We start from the raw sequence: 24,629 nt of genomic DNA on the forward strand, positions 1-24,629 counted from the left end.
GCATTTGTTGTCAACCATTAAGTTACTTTAAGTTTATTTATAAATGACTACACAAGGCAACCTCCCAACACACACACGCACACGTCAGAGAAGCAGCTTTGAGAGCAGTAAATATGTTTTCACTTGATTCTCTCTGTAACAAAATCACCAGGCAGAGCAGACATCACGTTCAAAAATCGCAGAAACAGATGTTAGCCGACTCTAGACAGACACCTAACACATTCCTCCTGGCGTCTCTCCAGCATGCACCTCTCTTATCCTATTACGCTCTTTTTCCCAATACATCCCATCTACATTTCCATCTTGTTATCGAGTCAATGCGTTCTCAACTTACAGGAGACTCACAAAAAGACTATGAATTGTGGGACGGTTTGAACATCTGGACATACACACAAAAATCTATCTTGCTTTCCTATATCACATCTGTTTGTATCTTTTTTTCCAGCAAAAGGTATAATTTAGTGTATCTATTTTGCAAAGTCTCCAATGGGACCAGTTTGATAGACTCAAGATTCAAGCTGTAAATCACCGCTATAAAAAGAAAAGAAAAAGAATCATCTGGACCCTGTGCTATTTTTTAGCTTGTGGTTTTAACCTAAATGTGTCTGTAAGAGTGATGATTTTGACTTTATAGCTTTACCGTTTCTATGATGTGAGGCTCTAAAAGTCTTCAGAGGTGAAAATATGATCCAATATCCTGTCCAAGTACTGAACTGAATCAGAGCGCAATTAATGAAATCTCATGTCAGGCTCCATCCCAAAAGACTTCCTCTTGCAGACATATTTGACATGCTTCTGAGAAAATACTTTCATTTGATGCCTAATATGTATATGGCAATGTTAAACTAATCTGAGAAGAGCATTTTAAATCAGGGGTCTCAAACTGTGAGCCAGGTTTGTACAGCACAACCCCTCAAGTGTTAATAGCTTATAATTCAAAACCAATTATCAATGTCTGCGTTGGCCTTTAATATTATTTCAAAATTTTCTTAAAAGGACTGTTAAACAGTAGCATAATATATATTTTTTCACACACATAAAGTTGAATTTACACGTCCGTCAAGTTGTACATTGTATATGTCTACCAAATAACTATACAGATAAAATTAATGATCATAAAACATTTTTATTTGCTGAGTTTGAGACACTTGCTTTAAATAGTTAAATGACAAGTATCAGAATAGAATTATTTGATTGTTCTCACACATTGTGTTGTTTTAAATCCTAATAGCTCCTTATCAATCTATTCATCTCTTTTTAACAAATACAAGCCCCACTTATCAACATCAATTTATATCCACATAAGATAAGAACTCATGTCTGGGACTGAAGAGTATTCCCTTCTTGTGTAAGAAGAAAAGGGACGATCTTTTTTTTTTATTAAAAATGAATTCCCAGAGTAATTGTAGCCAGCAATATTTCACTATAGCAATATCAGCATGTCAGGCAAAGTTTCATCTGCATTTCTTTTTTTTTTTTTTGAAAACGTGCACCTGTCCATGAACAGGAACTGACCTAGACCTCACTATTAATTAATTGGATGGAATACATAATTGTATCAAATTATGAAGCATTCTAAAAAATATATCAGTTAGATTTATAAAGTTACATAAAGAAATATATAATATGTAAATAAATAAATTACAATTAATTGATTTCCATATGGGCAACAGAAAAAAGAGAGGAATGAGAGAGACAGCCGGGACAAGAAGAAGAGAGAAGAGACCAAAAAACAGACAGAGACAGCGGCCAAGTCTAGAAGAACCAGCGCAGCCTTAGGGCCGTCTACATTCATAGCCCTTTACTTTAAAGTACAAAAATAGAGGAAGAATGGAAAACGGCATCATCTCTTTTACCTCCTAAACAAACTTTGCCTTTAATGAGCATGAGATCAGTTCATCACACAACAACATGAGCAGACAGCTCGCAGCCACCACAGACGACACCAACAATTCCAGTCTCATCTCAGACACTCACAAACACACATCCACAATCTACTCACCATGTAAAGGCATTTGAGACTCCAGCTGAATTTGGCTCAGAACCACAAGCACATCTTTCCCACCCATCTAACTCTCCAGCCCACATGTGCCATTCCTCTGAAGTGACGAGGAACATCTGGAGGAAAAACTTACCTGAGAGATGCCGAGACACGCACAGATGCATACTCTCACTGAATTAAACATAAGAGTAGATTGCCAGTGTGCTTCCACTGATTATGATTGTTACCTCTTATCCACACTATCATTAAATTGTCAGGTATGTAATTCATTCTAACTTGTAAATGCTTTAGAAAGCACTACATCAACATTTAGCAAGCACAGTGAAATCAGGTTTCCTATTCGCTCTCATTATGTAAACGGTCAAAAGGCCAGTAAACAGCAATATGGTTCCAGCAGCCTTTTCACCCCAAATATCCCGTACAAAACAAGTATCGTGGAGGTTAACAGTGCTGGTATCAGATGACAATACCATGGTACTTTGATATACTGATTAACATATTCATCTGACACATTGATATTTCCATGGTACTTCAAGGTATATCAAAGAATTTCCAAGGCATTTCATGGTACTGATGTTTCTTCTAAAATCCCTTCCACTGAAATAAAAATTAAAAGCAAATGAGACAACTGGTGACAGAGTACTAGTCAATTAATTTGCATAGATTATTTGCTCTTGAGAGAATCTGATGGGGAAATCATACATATCACTTTTATGAGTGAGTCATTGAATCATTTATTCAACCAATTCTTTCAAAAACATTGATTCAAACACCACCACTGTGTGTTGCTTGGAGACACAGAGCAGTTGTTTTTTGTTTAAAGCTTTTTGTGATAACAGCAATGTTAAGTTACTCAATATTAACTTCTTGTATCTCAAACTGTTCAGAACAGCGTTTCTACTTGTGATATTGCATTCAAATTCAATAAGCAGCGTCTCTCTATTAATAGTGAAGCTGTGGGTTTTATTTACTAAGAAATATATGCTAGAACTTCTCAGTTTCTAAGCTATTTCATTGATAAATCACAGAACAGTGTTGACAATACATTTCTGCGCTACTGAATGATTCTGTGTGTAGCAATCTGTGTGTGGTGTGCGAGCTATGCGTGTACAATGAAGCAGTTAGCAGTACATTCGTTTAGAACAGTGATTAACTTATGTGCACAATAAGCTGTTTAAAAAGTGCATTCACCCGTTATGTTTTGAGCATCCGGATGGAATAATCAAACATATATTGTGGAGAGCTCTCAGAATATGCATTTACTTGTCATTTTAATGGTTGGAAACGGAGCGTAAAAGTGGACTTCAAAGATTTCAACCTGTTGCGCCCTCTATAGGGCATGATCAGCAACTAGTCGACGTCAATCACCATGGCAGATCATTATAGTCCACTAGTCTGTGCAACCTGTAGTATGTGGAAACTGTGAAGCCATTTTCAGGATTCTTTGATGAATAAAAAATTAAAAAACACAGCATTTATTGAATAAAAAAATTCAAAAACACAGCATTTATTTGAAGTAGAAATCTTCTGAAACACTGCATATGTCTTTACTGTCACTTTTGATAAATTTAATGCTTCTTAACTTCTTTTTTTCTTACCCTAAATTTTTAAATGGTAGTGTATTACGGTGTCCACATATTAAGCAGCAAAAACCTTTTTCAACATTGAAAATAACAATGATAATTTAAATTGTAATACAATTTCACAATATTACTGTTTGACTTGTTTTTAATCAAATAAATGTAGCCTTGGTGACCATAAACTTTTTTCAAAAACTATTTAAAATCTTTATATACTTGGTCTGTGTTTATATATGTATGCATATTATATAAAAAAATAAAAATACATTTTATTAATACATTTCTGTTTACAGGTTAAGGAAAAACAAATGCTGTTTTTTTTTTTGTCTCATTCTCTTTTCTGTCCTTCTCTGTCCTCTAACATGATGGAGAAATGCCAGCCAGTCAATGATTGACACATTTTTCCTTTTAGCACCCCATAACCCCTGTTGTGAATTCACATTATGTTCCCTCCATCCAGTGGCGTCCCTGCTCTGTGATTGGCTAACTTTCCCTCTGTCATGATGCTTTGGTGTGTCAGCACAGGTCATTGTCTGAGTCTAAGTACTACCATGGTATTAAAGTCTGTGCCTGACTGACAGATGGTAATAAATGATGGCAGTCTAAAACAACATGAAGGGAGAGGCGCCCTTGACCTCACACCCCTCTAAGGTCGAGCATGTCTGGTAACCTCATAGATGTAACTCCCACACCCGGACCACATCTGGAGGGAGAATCTCTTTCTCTGTTGGTTTGTGTGTGTGTCGGGGAATGTAACAACTCATCTTATCACTGTTGTCTACCAAGGATTAACGTTTATATCTGTTGTCACTCCCATGGCAATACTTAAAAATAAGACCTCCCCTATTTGGTGAGATCAAAGGGTGTATTTTGCAATTTCCAAGAACTTGTTGTACAAAAACATAGCTATCAAATAACAGGTGAAATGTGCCGTAACGCAGTGACAGGTAACAGAATAAATGCTGCCATGGCAACCAAACCAGTAGACACACAAGGGAAAGGCATTGTCTTTGCTGATGGAAAGGGTGTATGCAATGCACACAGACACACACGCATTCATCGTAATAAGCACACACACTTTTTTTGTGGGGGGAAATTATTAGTAAAACCCACCTTTCTGCTCTCTCTGGCTGTTAAGGGGAACAATCTGTCCTTAAATGGATAATTGACCAAAAATGAGAAAAAATCATTTATTCACCCTCATGTCATTATGAATCTGTGGCCATGTTCACACTGCAGCGAAATATGGTTGTCAGTCCTGTATTTGAGTCATTAATACAGTTACATTCACACACAGTTCAGTTATTTTCGGTGACAACCGCATTCTATAACCGAACTCACACCCAGAAATTTTCAGGACAGCCGCATTCTGGTTGCTGTGTGAACGCAACCGGACTGGACAACTAGTTGTCTGTAACGTCATGCAGTGTGAAAGAGCCGCTCTGCCCTGCACAAACACTTATCTACCATGTGTGTTGCGGGTTTTCATGTGTGTTTTCGGTAACTTACAGAGACATGAGCTGTGTGTCATCTAAAGGTTTTAGATCAGGTCACTGTTCTCCACCAAAGCTGCTTCCATCAGTTTTTTGTTCAACGCACGACTCAAATGCTCCGCGCAGATATAAAAGCTGCAGTCAGTTAATGAAGATTTGAAGGATTAACTAATGCCTCTATTGGACTCTTGTCTTGTCAAAAGTGATACGACTTTTCAGTTTTATGTACCTTCGCAATCTTTGATATCACTTTGGTCAATGTCACTGGTTAAGTGTAAGAGAATACAGGCTTACACTCCTGTTGCACACGTTCATAAAGACAGTTTGAGACGCTGTTCGTAAGTTGCTGTGTGAACGGGACATTTCAAGACCCACACCTCTAAGTAAATGCAGTTGTCAGTCCCAAAAACTGACAATGTGAATGTAGCCTGTATGTTCATATTTTTTCCATGCAACACACACACAAAAAATCATCATAAAAGTCGTCCTTATGACTGTTTTTTTTGTCCATTTTAGAGCTTAAATGTCACAAAGACTAAATTCTTCAAAATTTTTCATTTCATGCTCCACTGAAAAAATACAAATATACAGGTTTGCAACCACAAAACAGTGAGTAAATGATAATTAATGTTTTTATCATTTTATCGTATACACTAATGTTTGGGGTCAGTAAGTTTTTTTTTTTTTTTTCATATTCACCAAGGATCCATTAAATTAAAGACATGTATAATGTTACCATTGAAATTAGGCAGCACAACTTGTTTTCAACATTGATATTAAAGGGGAACATGGCAACTCTAGCCATTTCTTTGCTGATTTTCCCTTTTGTTGTTGCGTGTTTTCTCAACGAGCTCCCCCTACAGCTGTGGGCCGTATATATTTCACAACACTGTAGTAAAAAAATCTCACTTGCGGCACCCTCCTCCCGCTTTCTACCACTGCTCATGTGCATTTGTTATTATGGGAGCCAGCCAACTTTATCGTGTGGAGCTATGTACACCGAGGTGGGTAATACATCATACACAGTATCATATGGCGTGTGTGTTTATGTTGAATTGCCGTAAAGCAGTTTGTGTTTCTCGCTCGTTCTCGCTTCTCACGAGACTTCCTATTTCCAATTTACCGGGACGTTAGTCTCCATGTTGCAAGGTTGGTTTTCCGCCGGGGAACGCTGGAGGGTGCGGGGAAAGTCACCATTCTCACCAGAACAGGTTATTTAACCATCCAAATGATTTCTAAACTGATTTATTAAGTTGAAATAGTTGCCAAGTTCCCCTTTAACAAGAAATGTTTTTTGAGCAGCAAATCAGTATATTAGAATGCTTTCTGAAGGATCATGTGACACTGAAGACTAGAGTAATGATGACTGCTGAAAACTATAAACTATAATATTTCATTACATTATCTGTTGCTGTTGACCACACTTGTCTTTGCATGTGTCTCCAATGTCTACATTTCTCACATTGTTAAACAGCTGCCCTAACTGCACAGAAGATGTCATGGGGGTCCAGGTCTGGGGTTCAGCAAAGCTGCCTGCTGACAAAACCTATTGTAACCTCTCATTATAAACAGACCTGAATGATGGTCTGTCTTACTGAATCAACTCACAGTGGACCACACAGTCTTTCTCTTTCTTCATTTTCGGCGAAAGACCACAATAGGACGAGACAACATGGATACTCTCTGAGCAATTAAGGTCTGGGAGAAGACAGAGACCCGCTCTCACCAGAACAGTTGTCACTACATTTTACTGTAACTAAAGTTTAGTTTAGGGCTGCAACAGCTACTCAATATTATATTCAGTAAAATCCACTCAAAATAAGAAATAAATGTTAAAAATTATTTGGGTATTTATTTGCATTGTGCACAGAGAATGCCTGTTTGTGTGTCCTCTAGGAAATAATGCAAGATGCATTTCTATAAAATAAAAAAACACAGACATATTGCTACTTGCACTAATGTCCAAATGTCTGGGTCAGTACGATTTTTTTAAAGGAATTAACACTTTTATTCAGCATTCAGAAATGACAATAAAGACATTTAAAATGTTACAAAAAGCCTCTATTTCAAATTTATACTTATCTTTTAAACTTTCTGTTCAGTGTTTCCCATACATTAATTTATTTGTGGCGGCCCGCCACAATATCAACACTGACCGCCACAAATACATTTCAGTGTTTCCCATTTATTAACTAGACTGTGGTGGCCTGAAAATATATTTAAACTTCTCATAATAACATAAAATTAATGTCTTTAATGTCGTGTTTTGCACCATTGCTGAAAAGTTTGATAAGGCTTTGTGTCTTTATCAAATCGCGAAAGACTGCCTGTTTGCGCTGCGTAAAGATAAGTGTGTGCTTCACTCACGCGATCAGCTCCGCGTCTCAGTTCACAGTGTCACAGAGTTTAGCATTTGGCAACGTAGCGGGCACCAGTTATGCATCATTTCACATCAATATTACTGTTTTTCCTTCATCTTTGACTAAATAAATGCAGCCTTGGTGAGACTTCTTTCAAAGCATTAAAAAAAAATCTTACAACCAAACAATGTAAATGTAAACTTATTTAAACTGTTGATCTTTCCTATTTTCAGTCTAAAGAGTGATGGGACATTTTAAAGGAGCGAAGTCAGGAAACATCTATCAGGTTATTTTCATTCTATCTGACACATTTCCATCTGTCCTCACAAAACACAATCAGCATGGGAGGGCTATAAGAGACACTATCACACACATAGAAACTTAGAAACAGAGCATCTTTGTCTTGCATCAGTGCAGAACACCAACCCTGCCTGTTTCTCAAAGTGACAAGTGAGAAGATTTGCCTCTTTTTCCCCAAAGCTGCTCTCCAACAGCAATAGAAAAATGTTTTGATACTCTGCATGAGTTTTTGCATTAGGTTACAGAAACCCCTGTGTTACACTCCAGAAAGAAACACATCAAACTGGCTGACAGTGCAACCATTTATCCAGACCGAATAACCTTTGGTTTTGAGGTGGTTTTATAACAAGGCAGCCATCTACACTCCTGACGCTTTTAAATGCCTTTGAAAAGACACAGTGTATTAGCGATGAGGAGCTGCAGACAGATAGAAAATAGAACATGAGGGGAGTGATAGTGTCAGAAACGAGTGAATGCGAAAGCCGATTAGCCATGAGAAAGGTTATGATAAAACACAGGCTGAAGATGAGTGTTACAAGACAAGCATGAGTGTTTGAGTGCTGTGAATATGGCTGTTTTACAAGAAGAGATAAGAAAAAAAATGATGACAGACAAAAATCTCTGTGCCTCCAGAGAAAGAAGGTCTTTTACAAGGACAAAAGGACAAAAACAGAAAACACTATGTATTTTGTAGCCACATGGAAAGAAAACTGAGATAAAAAATGTATTGTTGTTGATGTTCCCATTACATAATCAACTACATCTCATATGTTTTTCCCAAAATTCCTAAAAGTCATCCTTGAAATCAAACTGACAATTCTTATTTTTTTAAAGGAATATTGAGTTTACTGGTGCTAGATCACAGCAATAGCAAACCACAACAATCCAATCAATTTCTCATGGAAATAATATATATCAAGTCTACATTTTTCTTGATCGAGAAGTCATTGGATATATGTCACAATATATAAAAAATTTTTTTTTTTTAAATCACAACTTCCATTTCATAGGAGAAATTAAAATAGACGCAAATTAAAGAATTATTGAAATGCAGTAACAGTAGAGCTCTAAAATATGTGGAAAAGCATAATTCAGATAACTTAGTCAAGACATTTGATAACTGAGAGTGCAGACTTTGATATCATAGCAAATCTGAGCAGTTTGAAACATTTTAAGACATCTTCTGAAACCCTACACGACGTGAGATAACGTCTGTTTCTAGAAACATCCAAGTAAAAGTCACTTTCATTTAATCTCATTACTGTCAACAAGAATTCTTTTTTGTGTTTTTTTTTTTAGGAAAGCAACCCACAGCTGGTTCTAAAGTGCATCACAAAATTAATCACTTGTAAAGCACAAACACATACGAGAAGCGCTCTGATAGGCCTTAACAAGCAGATTAAGATGATCATTGAAATACTCAAGATCATTTGGTAATTAAGCCATACAACTGATTTGTCATTAAACCACAAAAAGGCCAAACATTGCATACGTAGCAGCCATCTTTCTCTCACGATTGGTCCTGACATCCAACACGTGATATTTTAAAAATGAGAAGTATGACCCAGTGTCTCCTTGCATAGATGATGGTTTTCTCAAAATGAGAAATTCTTTATGCCACATACACACCCACAACTAACCCAATGAGTGACTCATCTGAGGAGCCGTGACCCAGACCTCACTCAAAATGAATGTCTGCACTCTTTCTCGTCTCATGGGAGCGTTTCCACACTCCTTCAGGGGGTGACATGTTAGACACCTCCCCTGGGATTGAAGAGAATGAAAATACAGCACAGAAAAAAGAAGCTAAAGGAAGAGAACCAAGAGATGATGAAATAGAGAAATGGGAATTGATGGAGAACAGCACAAAATGCAAACAGTATAACTAAAAATAAATAACTAAAAGGACGGACAGATAGACAAGCAGAGAGATTTACACCGTGTCCTAACTACATGCAACGCAACGACACACAATAAAAGGTATATTTTCCATGTTAAGCCCCGTTCACACCACCAGCGACACTTTGTCGCTAGTCTCTATATTGCGAGTCGCTTGTGGGCGTTCGTAATGCTGTCGCTCTAATGTTATTGGTAGACTGCACGTCTGGCCATATCTATACAAAATACCATCACAAGTGATATATACAACTAGGCCAATATCATTTTAATTTGACTAGGAATTAGGCTCAAAAGAATTATATATGTATATATGTACTTTAAGATGAAAAACTTACATGGCCTTGCCAACTAACTGAATAGAAGTGTTTTAAAAAAACAAATATTAATAAAATGACAATTACTAAAAATAAAAGCTAATTAAAATTTTAACAATTTTAACATTATTTAACAGCATAATGTTAAATTAACACTGTTCATGTACTATTGTATGGGTACTTCAAAGAATGATACATGAGACCATGTCCAAAAATCCACAGAATTGGTTTAGTGCATGTCCAAAAGACATAAAGTTAATGTGACAGATACATAAGTGGTACTTTGATACATAACATGGTTCTGAATGATTACCATGGTACTTCAAATAATACCAACATGTCTAAAAAATCCATGATAGTAACAAGGTACTTTGTAGTATTTTTGTTAGTGACAAAAAGAGGAAGACAGTGAAGAGAAAGTAAGAGAGGAGAGGGGGTGTAGGAGTGCAGGGTCTCTATATTTAGCCCTGCTGCTGTCACCTCCACTCTTCTCTCACTGTGACAGTTTAGATCCAGCGCCGCAGCACAAGATGCTGGGATGCACCGCCACCTTGACAAAAACCACACTGAGACAGCGTCTGCTGCACCCTGGCATCACAAACAAATGTGTTTGGTCTAAAATAAGACAACAAAATGTAGCATAATCAGGATATTCAGAAGAAAAAAAATTATCCGCAAGACTTAGACACCATAATTCAGTTAATACAGCACACCCCCGGCAATAACAAAAACAACAAAGAACAGAGAACAAAGAACAGGCCTCCCCTTCTGAGCCCATGCCTGTCTGAGTCCCATGCACCCTTTTCTAAGTGATTCTTATGAAACTGAAACTCAATGTAGGGTCAAGAGGTTAAGTTTATTACTCTGCCAAGAGCTCCATTAGAGAAAGCCTCATGGGAACAGCTCAGAATAATGCATTTTTGATGAATCTCATCGCTTTCGGTTTTTAATACCGTTCTGATGCATCGCTTGGGTTTCGCTTATAAAGTGAGAGCTTGACTGAGCCTGCACATTTCAGCTAAAAATGGAAAACCTCAGTGTTACCTGAAGACAAACACATTTTTTAGGTTGATCGGGAGAAAACTGATACAAAACACAGATGAGAAAGACTGAGGGTCGCGCCAAAAGTAAAGATGGATGAACACAGCTCACACAATCCTTTCCAAATACTTTCCCATCAACGCCACAGGTGAGCTGGATGCAGAAGTAATGAGAGTAACTGAATGGCACTTCAGTCTCAATGCAGCTGTTAGTTAGTGTCTCTCTAGTGCGGGTTTGAGAGAGACAGTGTCTCACCTTCTGTCTGAGCAGTTCTCCTAGGCATATCTTGGCAGGTTGAAGGAGGTTCATCTTTCAGAGAGACAGTGATTGCTCCAGGGCTCTCTCTCTCTCACACGCACGCACACATATATATATGCTTTCTCATTCTCTCTGTATCTGTGTGCATTGTCAGAGGGAAGCACTTGCTGAAGTCTCTAGTGTCGCAATTGACCTAGTTAGAACCCAGGTAAAGACAACATGATGGATAAACCTAATCATGTCATGAGAGGAAAGTACTGAATGTAGAATAAATGTTATAGTATTAAGGTTATATTTATTAGAAAGATCTTTTTTCTTTCTTTCGTTCTTTCTTTCTTTTGTCCACTTTCAAACACTTCTGTCCTGATTTCTTAGAGGAGAGGGTCTATGGGCAGATAAATGTATGTTTTTTTTTCAGATCTTTAGATCTAATGGACAAAATAGGCTCACGCAATTTAGTAACACGATCGGAGATGATGGAAAAACATACATCAGCTTTCGTTTCTGCTCTGATAGCCTTAAGACCAAGCCGAATGCAGTGAGTGTGTGTTAGAAATCAGGAATGGTGAGAGAACATTGTGCTTAGTATGTTTTTCGTCTTCAAACCAAACTTGGGTCTCCAGCCAACGAAGTTTAAATCCCGTCTGGCTACCGTGCTTCATAATGTTAACGCATTAGGTCAGTATAGGCCGAGAGTTCACATGACAACATGAGCATTTACACAACGAAAGCAATCCGGTCAAACACGTTTTTGACTACCTCTAGAAGTGGTCAAAAGTGGACAAGCTCAGAAAGCTTTGGACCCAGTTAACAACTGTATTAAGCATTGTCCACTTGGGATCCGATCGACCAAAACACATCTTAATACCAGGTGCAAACAGGGCCTTTCTTACTAATGCTCAGTCAAAGTTCATCTTGAAAAACAATCTTTTAAATGTAATATTAAAGGGGTGGTTGAATATGATTTCACTTTTCTAACTCTAGTTAGTGTGTGATGTTGCTTTTTGAGCATAAACAACATCTGCAAAGTTACAACGCTCAAAGTTCAAAGCAAAGGGAGATATTTTCTTTTAAAGAAATTGCTTTTTTAGGACTACAACAAACGGCTGGTAAGGATTTTTTTTATTTATTTTTATGGCTGGTAAGGACTAAATGACATTCCTCCCGGGTTAGTGACATTACATAAGCCCGCCACCGGAAACGCGATTTATAGATTATCAAGACAGAATATGCTAATCAATGACTAGAAGATAACTACACATAAGCTACATAAATTCACCAACTAGCCTAACCATTCAGAAATGTTATCTACATTCTTCTTGAGTCTCTCCATCTTTCTGACTTCGGTTTGAACATAAAAGGCTTAAAGTTTTTGAAATTTTCAGCGCATGTCTGTGTGAGGTAAAATGACACATGAAAATGTTGTAGCTCCGCCCCCTGTGCTGGGAGTAGCCGCTCATTTGCATTTAAAGAGACAGACACAAAAAAGGTGTGTTTTTGCTCATCCTCAAAAAGGGACAACTTTAACATGCTATATAAAAATATATGTGGGGTATTTTGAGCTAAAACTTCACATACACACTATGGGGACATCAAAGACTTATTTTACATCTTATGAAAAGGGCATTATACCACCCCTTTAAATAAATCCGAAAATTAATATTCAGTTTTCATATTGTAAATTATAAATGTTGTGATGCCCAAATTCACTTTTTGAGTTTCTGCATTCAAAATCCTGCATTTAAAAAGACTGATTTTAATGTTTAGTGTTTTTTTTTTTATTTAGTCAGAATTAAGTAGATTTTACTAGGTTTATCCAATATATTTGGAAGCTTGTTTCCGCCAAAGAATAAAAAAATGATTGCGACTTTTTATCTCACAATTCTGACTTGAATTGTGAGATTATAAACTCGAAAGATATTAATATGTCACAATTCTGAGAAAAAAATTGCATATAAAGAAAAAAAGTCAGAATCGCAATTATCTTATTTATTCCTTTATTCCATGGCGGAAACAAGCTTTCATAATTATCGAATCAGCCATAACATGAAAAAAATCTGTGCACCCCAATTTTTACTTTTCTTTCTTGTTCCCTATGCTGCAATTGAAGACAGATCATTCTTTGTCCTTTTCTCTGATTGTCTTCATTGCCCTTTTTTTCTTGAATATAATTTGGTAACAATTAAGGCCATACTCATTTACATAAAAAAATACTAAATGAGAATTGTTAAAAGGGAATTGAGAACGTTCTACAACATTTAAAGATAAGCCACTAAACATCACCATCAGCCGCACAATACAATTTGTTCTGAACTAGAGAAGAGAAAGCCAGCAAATTCAAAATGTGATGAGATGTTAATTGAAACACGTTCCAAAAAAGCAAAATAATCTTGGAAGCTGTAACGGACAATTGTTCCAGTAGCCGTTTTTGAGATAATGTTCTCACTGCATTATTGTAATGGTCTAATTGGGTGTTTGTATAGCATTTTTTTTTCAGTTTTTTCAGGCACGGCCAATTATGCATCCAGGTGTTTCTCAGATATAATGAAATGAACAGCAAGAACAGAGTTAAATGCTTTTAAATAGAGCTGCAGATTAGCATTACAAGCATTTATGGTAAGAATTTGTTCACTTTTCCCACACAGCGAGGACGGATCACCCTGACAATGACCTGCTTCTGTTTTTTTGGGGTCACAACCTCAGCCTCTGGCACCCTCAAATAGGCTGTTATTAGGGCTTGTTTGAAGATAAAAAAAGCCTCCAGAACAGACAAACGCACACACACATATATTGTGCCCAGGTCAAAGTATATATTTAAACCTCTAGATAATTTTCAACATGCTCAACAAGCTGCTGGAAGCAGGTGCAGGAGCTTGAGCATATAACTTTTTGGGTATTTGCAGGAACTGGTAAGTCTATCAGCAAATATAGTATATGAAGAAATGCAGATTGGCCATGTTTGATTTACTACAGTTCATTGCCAACTGCATGACAGAACCATGATATTTTATGACACTTCAAAACATAAAGCAACTAAGCGAGCTTACAGGAAGGTACGTCAGAGATAAATATATCTTTGATGTCATTCTGCCAGTACATTCAGTGACATAGCTGAAACTCACACACACATATACAGTACACACATCCTCCAAACATGCATGGCTTTAATATTTACCTATAAATACAAATAAAACAGTAATTTGTCATTTAATAAAAAAAAAGAAGAAATTATTATATAAAAAATGTTAATTTCTTTATTAAAAGGACAGCCACACATGTAAGCAAGCCTTACAAAGCATAAATCTGTGTTTAGATTTCAGAAGAAACATTGTGACATTTTTGAAATATAAAAATGCTGAGAGGCCTTCTCTGTCAGCTGATAATATTCGCTACTGTAATGAAGATGAAAGTAACTTAATAAGCAGGGGAAATTCCCGACTTTATACACATAATAACCATTCAAATGTTTGCATTGTAAGAATGTACAGGGAGACCTCAGATATAAAAACGCGAACTCATTAGGTAATGTTTTATCATTAAAATCAGATGATTTCCTATTAATTCAATAGAAGGGAATACTAGGGAATACCAATATGGCAGCACGGTGGCTTCACTTTTGATGCCGTCATGAGCAATCCAGTCATTTATATAGATGTAAACAACACAGATTGACCTCTCTGATGAGACTCTAACATGGACGAAACTCACAGTTTGCGCTGATACCGCTATATATTTTAACTTTAAAAAAAAAAAAATTCTTATTTTTTAATATTACTGCTTTCTTACTAGACCAGAAGCCCTGGAGTGTGACATCATTTCCACATCATAAAAAAGCACATTTCTGGGTCATGGGTTATAAGCACTTTGCATTAAATGATAACTCCTAAAGCTCTCAAACAAAGAGCTTTTCCAGTCTCCCATTAGAAAACCACACAGACTATCATCTACAGCAGATGGACTGTTTTAGTGTTTTTAAAGAACGCTACCCAGGTGTTAACTTGAACAGCAAAGGAAAATGAAGCACACTACTTTAAATGCCTTGAATAATTGTGATAATTTATGCACTGCCATCAGCCCCACATTGTAGTTGATGCACCTTGAGATACTTACTTTAAAATGTTTTCTGTCTGAGAGCATTTGTCTAAATTGAGCAATAAGCACTCTGCCCCTCAGAGAATCTACTAATGGAATTTAAATTAAAACAATGTGCACAAACAACACCCGTGGCACCATTTTCAAACACACATACACACTCACAATATAGCAATTCACACACAGCATTCCTTCTTGAATCCTCCCTGGGCTCTCATAACCACTGTAAAGTGATATAAGATGCATAAACATGGCCATAAATCCACTGTCATGTCCAAAAACTAGGAGTTATGTGAGGGCGCATATGCAAAGAAATTAGCTTAGGTTGTCATGTGACTCTTCGTAAGTCCTCTGGGATACCTTTTAGCATGTAAATCCCAAGCTTGCAGAGATATATGGGAAAGAGGGAATTTAAAAAGAAGTGTGTGCATGTGAAAGAGAAGGGCAAACGTAATATATCATAGTTACTCCCATAAAACAGGGAAAAGATGAGAAGAGCCATAGAAAAGAGTCTGAACTTGTAATAAGTCATGTCTGCAGAGCCCGAGACCTCGAACTTCACAGATGATTGGGCTTCCAGGGACGTTTCTGTGGTCCGGACTGTCTGTAATGCGTAAGGGCACAAGAAGACACCAGTATCTGCTCTCTGAACTCACCGACATTGCTAACAGCAGCCAAGTCCTCCCTCAGAGCCGAAAACTGACTCTGTCTGGCAGAGTTCCCTGCCCTCCCTCCCTACATGCTCATACTGGAGAATAAGAATAAGAAAGAAGGGGATCTCGGTGAACCGCAGTAAATGTGTGTGCATGGGTGCATTCATGTGTGTGCTCAAGCTTGCGCTTATGTATGAGGGACGGACTTGTGAATTACCTGAATCCCCCAAGGGAGGATTGCATAAAAGGTATTCATTTCTTTCTTTACTAATTCCTTAAACCGGACTTCTAGCTAAATTGAACCATCATGCTCCATGCATGAAATTAAATATTCTCTAAACCAATACTACTGTATATCAAACACTTTAGTGTTGTGCAAAATTCAGAACTGAAAAATGTATTCTTTTAATTCATGAGTTCACATTTAAACTCAATTGTAAACAACCCACAAGTAGAAGAATTGGAATCTGAATTAGAAAGACAGAAAAATCAACCATTCAATCAATATTTCAATCTAACCATTGTATACAGTAGAATCTATCTATCTTTCCATCCATCCATCTCACCTTAAGACCTACAACCCTTCAAACTTCAAGGCTTTTTCTTAACATTCAAACCAACCATTTTCGAAGCCAACATTCAAATTTGTCTATGAAAACTTTGATCAAATTAGTTCTATTAATTTCCTTGAATTTTAATCCATTTTATTTCTACTTCCTTAATTCAAACTGCAGTTGCACCCTGTTTAGTTTGTTTCAAGAATGAAACGGAATTTAAGCCATTTTCAATGCAATCATGAATGGCGCAGAACCCTGTTACAACAGCGAACAGATGATGACCTCATTGCTCAAATAGTCACATTTAAGCAACTGAGAGGGATATAAAACAGAATGTTTTGTGTGTCTCAAAGAGTGCAGGCACAGAGGCAGGCAATTACAAAGAAAGCCTGGATTTTGGTTAGCCATCATTAATGATTTTCTAATGACACATCCCAAGTACGAAACCAAAACAAGATCCCACTAAGCTTGAAGCTGTTTGTGGGAGAGAACAGAATGTTTAGTGAGTATAAGTCCTAAACAAATGTAGCCGTCTTCACAAGACGTTCAGGGGAGGAACATGATCCAAGTGTTTGGTCAAAGCTTTTGGACAGGGGAGCAGAAGTAGCCAAAACTAAAAACTATAATCCATCCAAAGGTCCTCCACTACGTCTTACATAAAGCAGACTAGATCTTTAATTTCATCTTTAGTTGCACTGTGTTTTGATAATCTCCAGAACACTCATAGATCTTTCTTTTTTTTTTTTCATATTGTAAGTTGGAATATCCTATCCTGTGCATGCATGTAGTATGTCTCCAGTGTATATTTTGGCAGTCAAGAGTGGCCAGTGTCAATGTTGACTGACAGAAGTACACTAAGATTAGGCAAAAGGTCCTGGGAAACCAACCATACCAATATCATATACAGTATCAGTATTCCATTTTGGAGGAAAGACTGTAAACATATAGTTTAAGCTTACAAGCAAATATTACCTTTCAATTGCGATTCCTGAGCATAAAATAACAATAAAACTGAACTATTATAAGAAATCATTGATGCGTAGTCCTGGAAAATGGGCTGCTACCAAGAACATGGATATTCAGGGGGAAAAAACAGTCCAGAAAATCCCATGGGAAATACTGTTTCAGAACTAAAAACTAATTGCATTGCTTAGCCAACCAAGAGCTGTGCACAAACCCAACATGAAATCCAATTCCCCCAGCAAGGGTTAACCTCACAGTTGTGCAAATTCTGAATTTAGGTCCTTTCTGGTAGACATGCTCAATCCCAAAGAGTGTTCGAAAAACCAATTAAAGAAACACAATAACGGGCAACAGAAAGTAAAATTAGTTCAGGCAGCAGACTGTGAAAACTCCTTGAATTAGAAAGGTGAAATAGACATGTAACATAAGAAGGGAAGTAGCTTGCTCAGCACAAAACTGAAGAGATTCCCACAAAGCACAAATAAAAAAAACATATTGCCTAATACGACAATAGAATAGAAGCGCATTAAAAATGCACTGAAAGTTAACATTATGAGACTCGGGTTTCCTGGAAACACTGAGGACAAAAATAATAACGCATATTTCCCATGCAATCTATATCATATCAATTGCAGTTGTTTGTTTATTTATTTATTTCTATATTCATTTGAACAGGAAAGCAGTGGATGCCATCTCCAGCAGGGGCTGTAAGCATCCACAGAGCAACAGTGTGAGACAGTCAGAGCAAAGACAACAGAAATGCATCTTACCTTTGAAGGACAGGAAGACTCGTGGAACAGAGGCGGGTGGCAGGGAAGACAAAGGGCTGCTGTGGACCGAGACAGCTGAGAACGCAGAGACCAGAAGGGTCCCCAGCACCAAAGTCCCGACTCCCTGCATGATCACTTTATCCAAAGACCCACAAGAGATTTATTCGGTCCTGCATGAGAGGGGAGGGAGGAAGGGGGTGAGGATCAACATTAGACAGATATAAATGAGCTGAAAGAGTTCCTCATATATTCATGATTTCAATTTTACATTTCTTCTAGTTCAATGGTAGCAAATGAAAATTCTTAATAGAGATAAGTTTGAGTGATTTTTATTCCCAGATATTTACACATTTCTACTCGATTGGTTATCGGTTCCTTAACATTGAGTCTACTGATAATTGGTAAGATATTATTTCAAATTCTTTGTGGAAACCTTTCACTTTGTAATAATTGACTTATTAAAATATTCATAATGCACGTTATGGTTTTTGTTGTAGTAACGGTACAATGACCATTTAGTAAACTGTGCCAAAAAGCAGTAAAATATTAATAATAATAATAATAATTAATATATATTTTTAATTACTTTAAATAAATAGCCTAATCAGTGAAATATCGGTTTTACAGCGGCTGATCTCTGTCACAACTAAAGCTTTTTTCATTCCTTCCAAACAAATCAAATAGATCCATTATGGAGCTAATAATATGACTTGCAAATGAACTTCAACGATCAATAGCATTGTCATTTCCATTTTCAGAAAAACATGTCTCAATAAACCTTTCAAAATAGATAGTTTCCATCAGATTTCAGTAGCGTGTAATGGACTGATCCTCTTAAAAATAATGTAGCCTATATATAAAAAAAACAAAAACATTTGGATAACAACTGTGCTGCTGATCTTCTGTACAAACAAGTACTTATGATGTATGTGACGTGAAGCATAAAATACATGTTTATCTTAAAATAAACTGAAATTAACGCAGAACTCACCTACAAAACGTCCGTCAAAAACGACCCTGTGTGTCCAACCGTACAAACCATTTACAATCCAGCGCAAAGAAAACGTACAGAAACAAAAAGCAATGCGTCCAGTCAAAAGTAAATGCATACACGTGTCCACAAAGTAGTTGCTCCTTTAAACTAATTCATTATACTGATTCCGTGTCAGTTCAAATGAAGTGCAAGTATCCCCTCTCGACCGGAGTTTTTAAACCCGTCTCGTGTATTTTTGCCCACGCAGCAGCACCAGCAGCAGCAGCAACGCGCGCTTCAGGTCCACTGACTGTCTGCTGCTGAAGTAGTCTGGCAGGTGGATGGAGCGCTGCTACTCCCCCTGGGCGGAGACTTACCTTAAAAGTAACACCCATTTATGTTTTGAACGCAATTAGGCAATGCAAATACATGTGGCGAAACCAAAACAAAATCATGAGACATGTTAGTAATGGGGGTGCTACGCTTATCTCCACTAAATCACACGTAAACATGCGAACGACTCTCGCGTGCGCTCGCCTCGCGCTCTCTCTATCACCCTGGGCGACGCCCACGCGCTACACGCGTTCAAAACAGTAGCTGTTATTTGGAGATAAAAGACAACAATTTCATTGCATTGTTCTGAAAAGAAAGGAAGCAATGTGTATAATTAGGCTAATAAATATCTATATTTATTAAAAACTTATGATACAACGCACCTCTTATGGAGAACGCATTTTCTGCAAAAGTGTATGGTGATCAAAAAAAATATTTTTAGTGAATCCTGATGGAGAAAAACTAAATTACAAAAGAAGATTGTTTCACCTCCAGCATTGAGCATATGGGCCCTATATGCGCCTGTACTATATAGCATGCAAAAAGCAATAGGCCTAAGTCAAATGAGTATTCATGAAACAGTAGCCTACCTGATCCTGAAGTGTGCAACCAGTGGATACGTTGCTATCCCATCAGGCCACACAAGCTGAGGAGCCAAGGAAACTCTGAGCCAGATAAGTATTTTAAAATGTTAAGTGCTACAGAGAAAGTTGTTCAGTTAAATGATTTTCGCGGTTGTTGGTACGTCAAAAAACATTCAGGTCAAAGAGCAATGTCAATTGGTGGATGCAGTATGCTGCCATGTTAATGTACGTTATACGTTTCCTTTAAACGTTATTTGAAAGAAACATTGATGTTAATACCTTTTACAAAAATATAAGTCATAAGTCTTCTGTTGCATATATATATATAGGTTCAGAGATTCTCATTAGCAACATAAATCTGCAACATTTTAAGTTGATTTTACAGTGCTTTGATTTTACAGTGCATGACAACAAACAGATGTTTGTTGCTATTCAGTGCTGTGAAAGAGTCGAGGGCTCAATCCACGATAGCCTTCTTTGTTTTGCAGAGAATCAGTAAATGCAATTTTTCACAATTTGATTTCATAGAATAAATTACACAAAGTATGAAATCTGCCCTAAGGAGACAGAAGTAGAGTGAGAATGACATGTTAGTGCAGAACACATAAGGATTATTAGATTTGTTGAGACTTTTATGTAAAAATGGCAGTGCAGAAGGATGATTGTTGTAAATTTGTTCATCTGTGCAGTTTCACACAGGCACAGTATAACCATGGGGTCATAGTGCAATGTGGACTTGCATGCTTGTGTCTCAGTATTCGTGCAAAAAAAGAAAAGCGCAACCTGATGTTGCACCAAGTTTGCGCAAAGCAGCCATTGCCTGACCACAGAAATGCCAGTTAGGGTTATTCATCAAATAAATGGCTGAATTGCAAAATAAACATCCAAACCACAATACACAAACCTTTAATTAAGAATGCTCAATGACGGATTTGTGAATTACATTTACTTATTTTCTTTTATGGTTTTAGTGCTTTTGTGTGTGTGTGTGTGTGGTTCAGGTATTCCCTACGTTAGGATAGTAAAGACGTAGCATAGAAATGCCATGCATTTTTGTGGGGACCTTTTTTTGTCCCCATGAGGAAAACAGCTTATAAATCATACTAAATGATGTTTTTTTGTAAATTTAAAAATGCAGAAAGTTTCTTTCTTGAGGGTTGTGTTTAAGAGCAGGGAAAATGACTTGCGAAATGTGAAAATCATTAAGTGGAAAGCCTGTGTGTGTGTGTGTGTGTGTGTGTGTGTGTGTGTGTGTGTGTGTGTGTGTGTGTGTGTGTGTGTGTGTGTGTGTGTGTGTGTGTGTCAGAAAGTGAGAATGAGAGCAATTTATAGTGGAAGGGCAGTCAGTGTTGCAATGATCTGACCCAATATAGCAATTTATATGCAGTCTGTCTTTATTGGTGTTTTGAGTGATATGATATTAAAAAGAAACTGCTCTTTAAAACAATGAAATATATGGGCTGGATTTCAGATCAGTCACATAGTTTTCTTTTTGTGATAACTGATGAATCTCTGCAATATTTCTCTTTGAAACTGGAATGTGTGTGCAAGCTCTCTTTCTGTCTGTCTGATGAGGCCAGTGAAGAAGCACAGATCAAGATAGACAGATATTGAGATATTTCATCCTTTCAACACCTGACTGTCTTCTAGCGAAGCGTGTGTTTGTGCACTAAAGGAAACAGACAGAAAGTCTGAAGTCTCGATAGCCAAAATGACTGGATTTTAAAAGCCTCAGCAATGACGACCAAATGTAGCACACAACAATATCATTGAATATGACACAATTAAACAGAAATGATTAAGCAGAGTACTGTAAGTGAGAGTGTGTGAACTATAAGTGTCTGGTTGCAGTTGGCTCAAGCAGACAGATAACAGGTGTGATCCAGGACGACAATGACACAGAGACACGGAATGGCCTTGATTTTCACACACCAAGCCAAGGCAATTACCACTCGTAGCTCAGTAAAGCATCTCATTATCTCTGCATCAGCAGTCATTCAAAGCACAGGCTCATGTGTGCGGGTATATTCCAATCAATTTCATAAGTTAGAAAGGACATGGCGATACACACTGGATGACTGGATTAAGTGTGATTTATGTGTGGTCTGTTCTGTAAAGTTTTAATTTAGTGCGATCAACTCAAACCCAAATTATTTGCTCAGTATTCAAAACTGGCCACTCAAGTTCATATCATTTTCCATTATCTATATGCAAATATTTCCATGTAATTTATAGCTGCAGGCCTGTAACCTTAACATACTGTATGGTTATCCCTACCTTTTAATTATCTGAATGATTTTTGCAGTTCTTTTTACGCCTCATAATCTCATTTATGATTATCGTCAACTAACATGATTGTACAACCAGATGCTGGGTAATTTAGATCAAATCAAAATGACATTCAAAACGAGGCAGATGTCTTGGGATTTGTATGGAGTATCCAGAATTGACCGTATGGAATATTATTAGTGGGAGACATGGCCTCCTCCAAATTTATCTTTGATAATAGTTAAAAACTTCTGGAAATGGATGGATCATGTGAAGTGCATTATAGTAGAATGGAAAAACACTTATCACTTAAAATCAAGGAGAAGAGGAAATGGAGGAAATGGCATAATTCCTTTGTAGTGACTTCAAAGATGGAGGTCAAGGGAAAGTAGTCTACCGAGTTGGGGATGTATTTCCCCTATGACAAAGATAATCCCTGGATCCAAATATACCTACTTCCATACTATGTAGACCTTATGCGCCAGAGAAACAAGCGCGCAGCCATCTTTAGGATACTGTGTTTGAACTTCCGTTTTCACTGTCGAAGAGTAATTAGCTGAAGTGGATTTACTTATTGTAGAGTTAACGAAAGTTATCATGAGCATTGTAATGTTTGCAAATAGCAAAGTACTACTCATAACAAAGTATCAGTAGACCGTGAAGATATTAAAATGAGCGGCTCATTCATAAATCCGTAAGATCTTACTTTCATGCTGTGGAAATTCAATCCGGAAGACACAACACAACGAGCACAGCGCTGAAAAGGGGTGGGGCTACATAAGGCCTATAGTAGGTGAAAAATAGTATGTGAGCTACTATTTACGGAGAGATTCTGAAGTGCGCATCCACACCTTACTTTCCCATGAGGCTAAGGGAGAGGATTTGTGAATAGAAATGAAGCGGCAAAACTGACTGTTTAGATCACATGGCGGTGCCAACTTCATTCATACTACACACATTCATAGTATATAGAACATATTTTTTAACAATCCTGAAGTTTAAAACCAAATGTAGTACCTACTATACAGTACATTTACATTACATTTACATTTATTCATTTAGCTGACGCTTTTATCCAAAGCGACTTACAATTGCTATATATATGTCAGAGGTCGCACGCCTCTGGAGCAACTAGGGGTTAAGTGTCTTGCTCAGGGACACATTGGTGTCTCACAGTGGATTCGAACCCGGGTCTCTCACACCAAAGGCAAGTGTCTTATCCATTGCGCCACACCCCCCCACATCCATTGCGCCAGTATGCCATTTCGAGAAAAAAAATACATTATTTTCCACACATTTTACATTGTTGCAGCACTTCTCTACCCAATCTGTCTGTAACGACCTGGGGTGCGTTTCCCAAAGCCAACTATGGTCGCAAATTCCGTTGTTACCAACACAATTCTATGGAACTTGCGACCATAGGTGGCTAACAATGCTTAGTTTCGGTGTCTTTGAAGCCCCTCCTTCCGAAAAATCAAATGTGCGCTGATTGGTCTACTGCACCAGTGTGTTGTGATTGGTCAACCGTTTCAAGCGTGTTTCAGACATGTCACCCCCCTTACCATAATAACCCCTTTGTTTGCATATTGGGCAGGACTTATTTAAATGAGGAATACTGTGACATGTACGTTCCCTGGAAAAAGTCTACAAGACTACCATTGAGCCGTTTCAGGGTGTTCAGAAACAGTGCTTACCGATATAGAGAATAACTCCCTTTAGAGCGGACTTTGTGCTTTAAAAATAAAAAAAATCTTTAAATTAAAATATTTTATTAAAAAACAAAAATACACACACACACATACATACCTTTTTAAAGCTAACAGAGTTGATTCATGCATGTTCACAAAAAGACACACACGCACACACACACACACACACACACACAAGCACGTACACTTAATCATGTTCATAAATACCTGTGCTTTGTTTTGCCTAATTTCTTTCAAGACATGCCTGCAGGAATAAGCATGTTTGCTCACACACACACACACACACACACACACACACACAGGTCAGATCAGCTCTGGTGCATGTAATGACTGATCATGTACTCACCCCTCAGTCACGGCACAGGAGCTGCTACCTTTTACCTTTGAGATAAGACATTAAAAATGCACAGCCTCCACCACCACTCTCAGGAGTCCAGCCTACTGTTCATTAGCATTTAAATGAGAAAGAGATAGTCGTGT

At 37.5% G+C, this 24,629-nt stretch overlaps 1 protein-coding gene across 3 annotated transcripts in view; it reads right to left on the bottom strand.

Moving 5' to 3' along the window:
* The window catches only part of sema3fa (sema domain, immunoglobulin domain (Ig), short basic domain, secreted, (semaphorin) 3Fa), a 64,495-nt gene that overhangs the window by 29,438 nt on the left and 10,428 nt on the right, over positions 1-24,629 (bottom strand). Inside the window, exons 1-2 of one of the 3 annotated variants that reach the window (XM_079884519.1) lie at positions 19,274-19,806; positions 18,283-18,452 (exon numbers count right to left, since the gene is read on the bottom strand). In XM_079884519.1, the coding sequence (XP_079740645.1) occupies positions 18,283-18,412 (130 nt within the window). In that variant the 5' untranslated portion in view covers positions 18,413-18,452; positions 19,274-19,806. Of the gene's footprint in view, positions 1-18,282; positions 18,453-19,273; positions 19,807-24,629 lie in introns of those variants that run through there. The other 2 variants (XM_079884521.1, XM_079884520.1) reach the window with 2 other exon arrangements.

This window comes from Squalius cephalus (genome assembly GCF_949319135.1).
Source record: "Squalius cephalus genome assembly, chromosome: 10".
Taxonomy (NCBI): Eukaryota; Metazoa; Chordata; class Actinopteri; order Cypriniformes; family Leuciscidae; genus Squalius; species Squalius cephalus.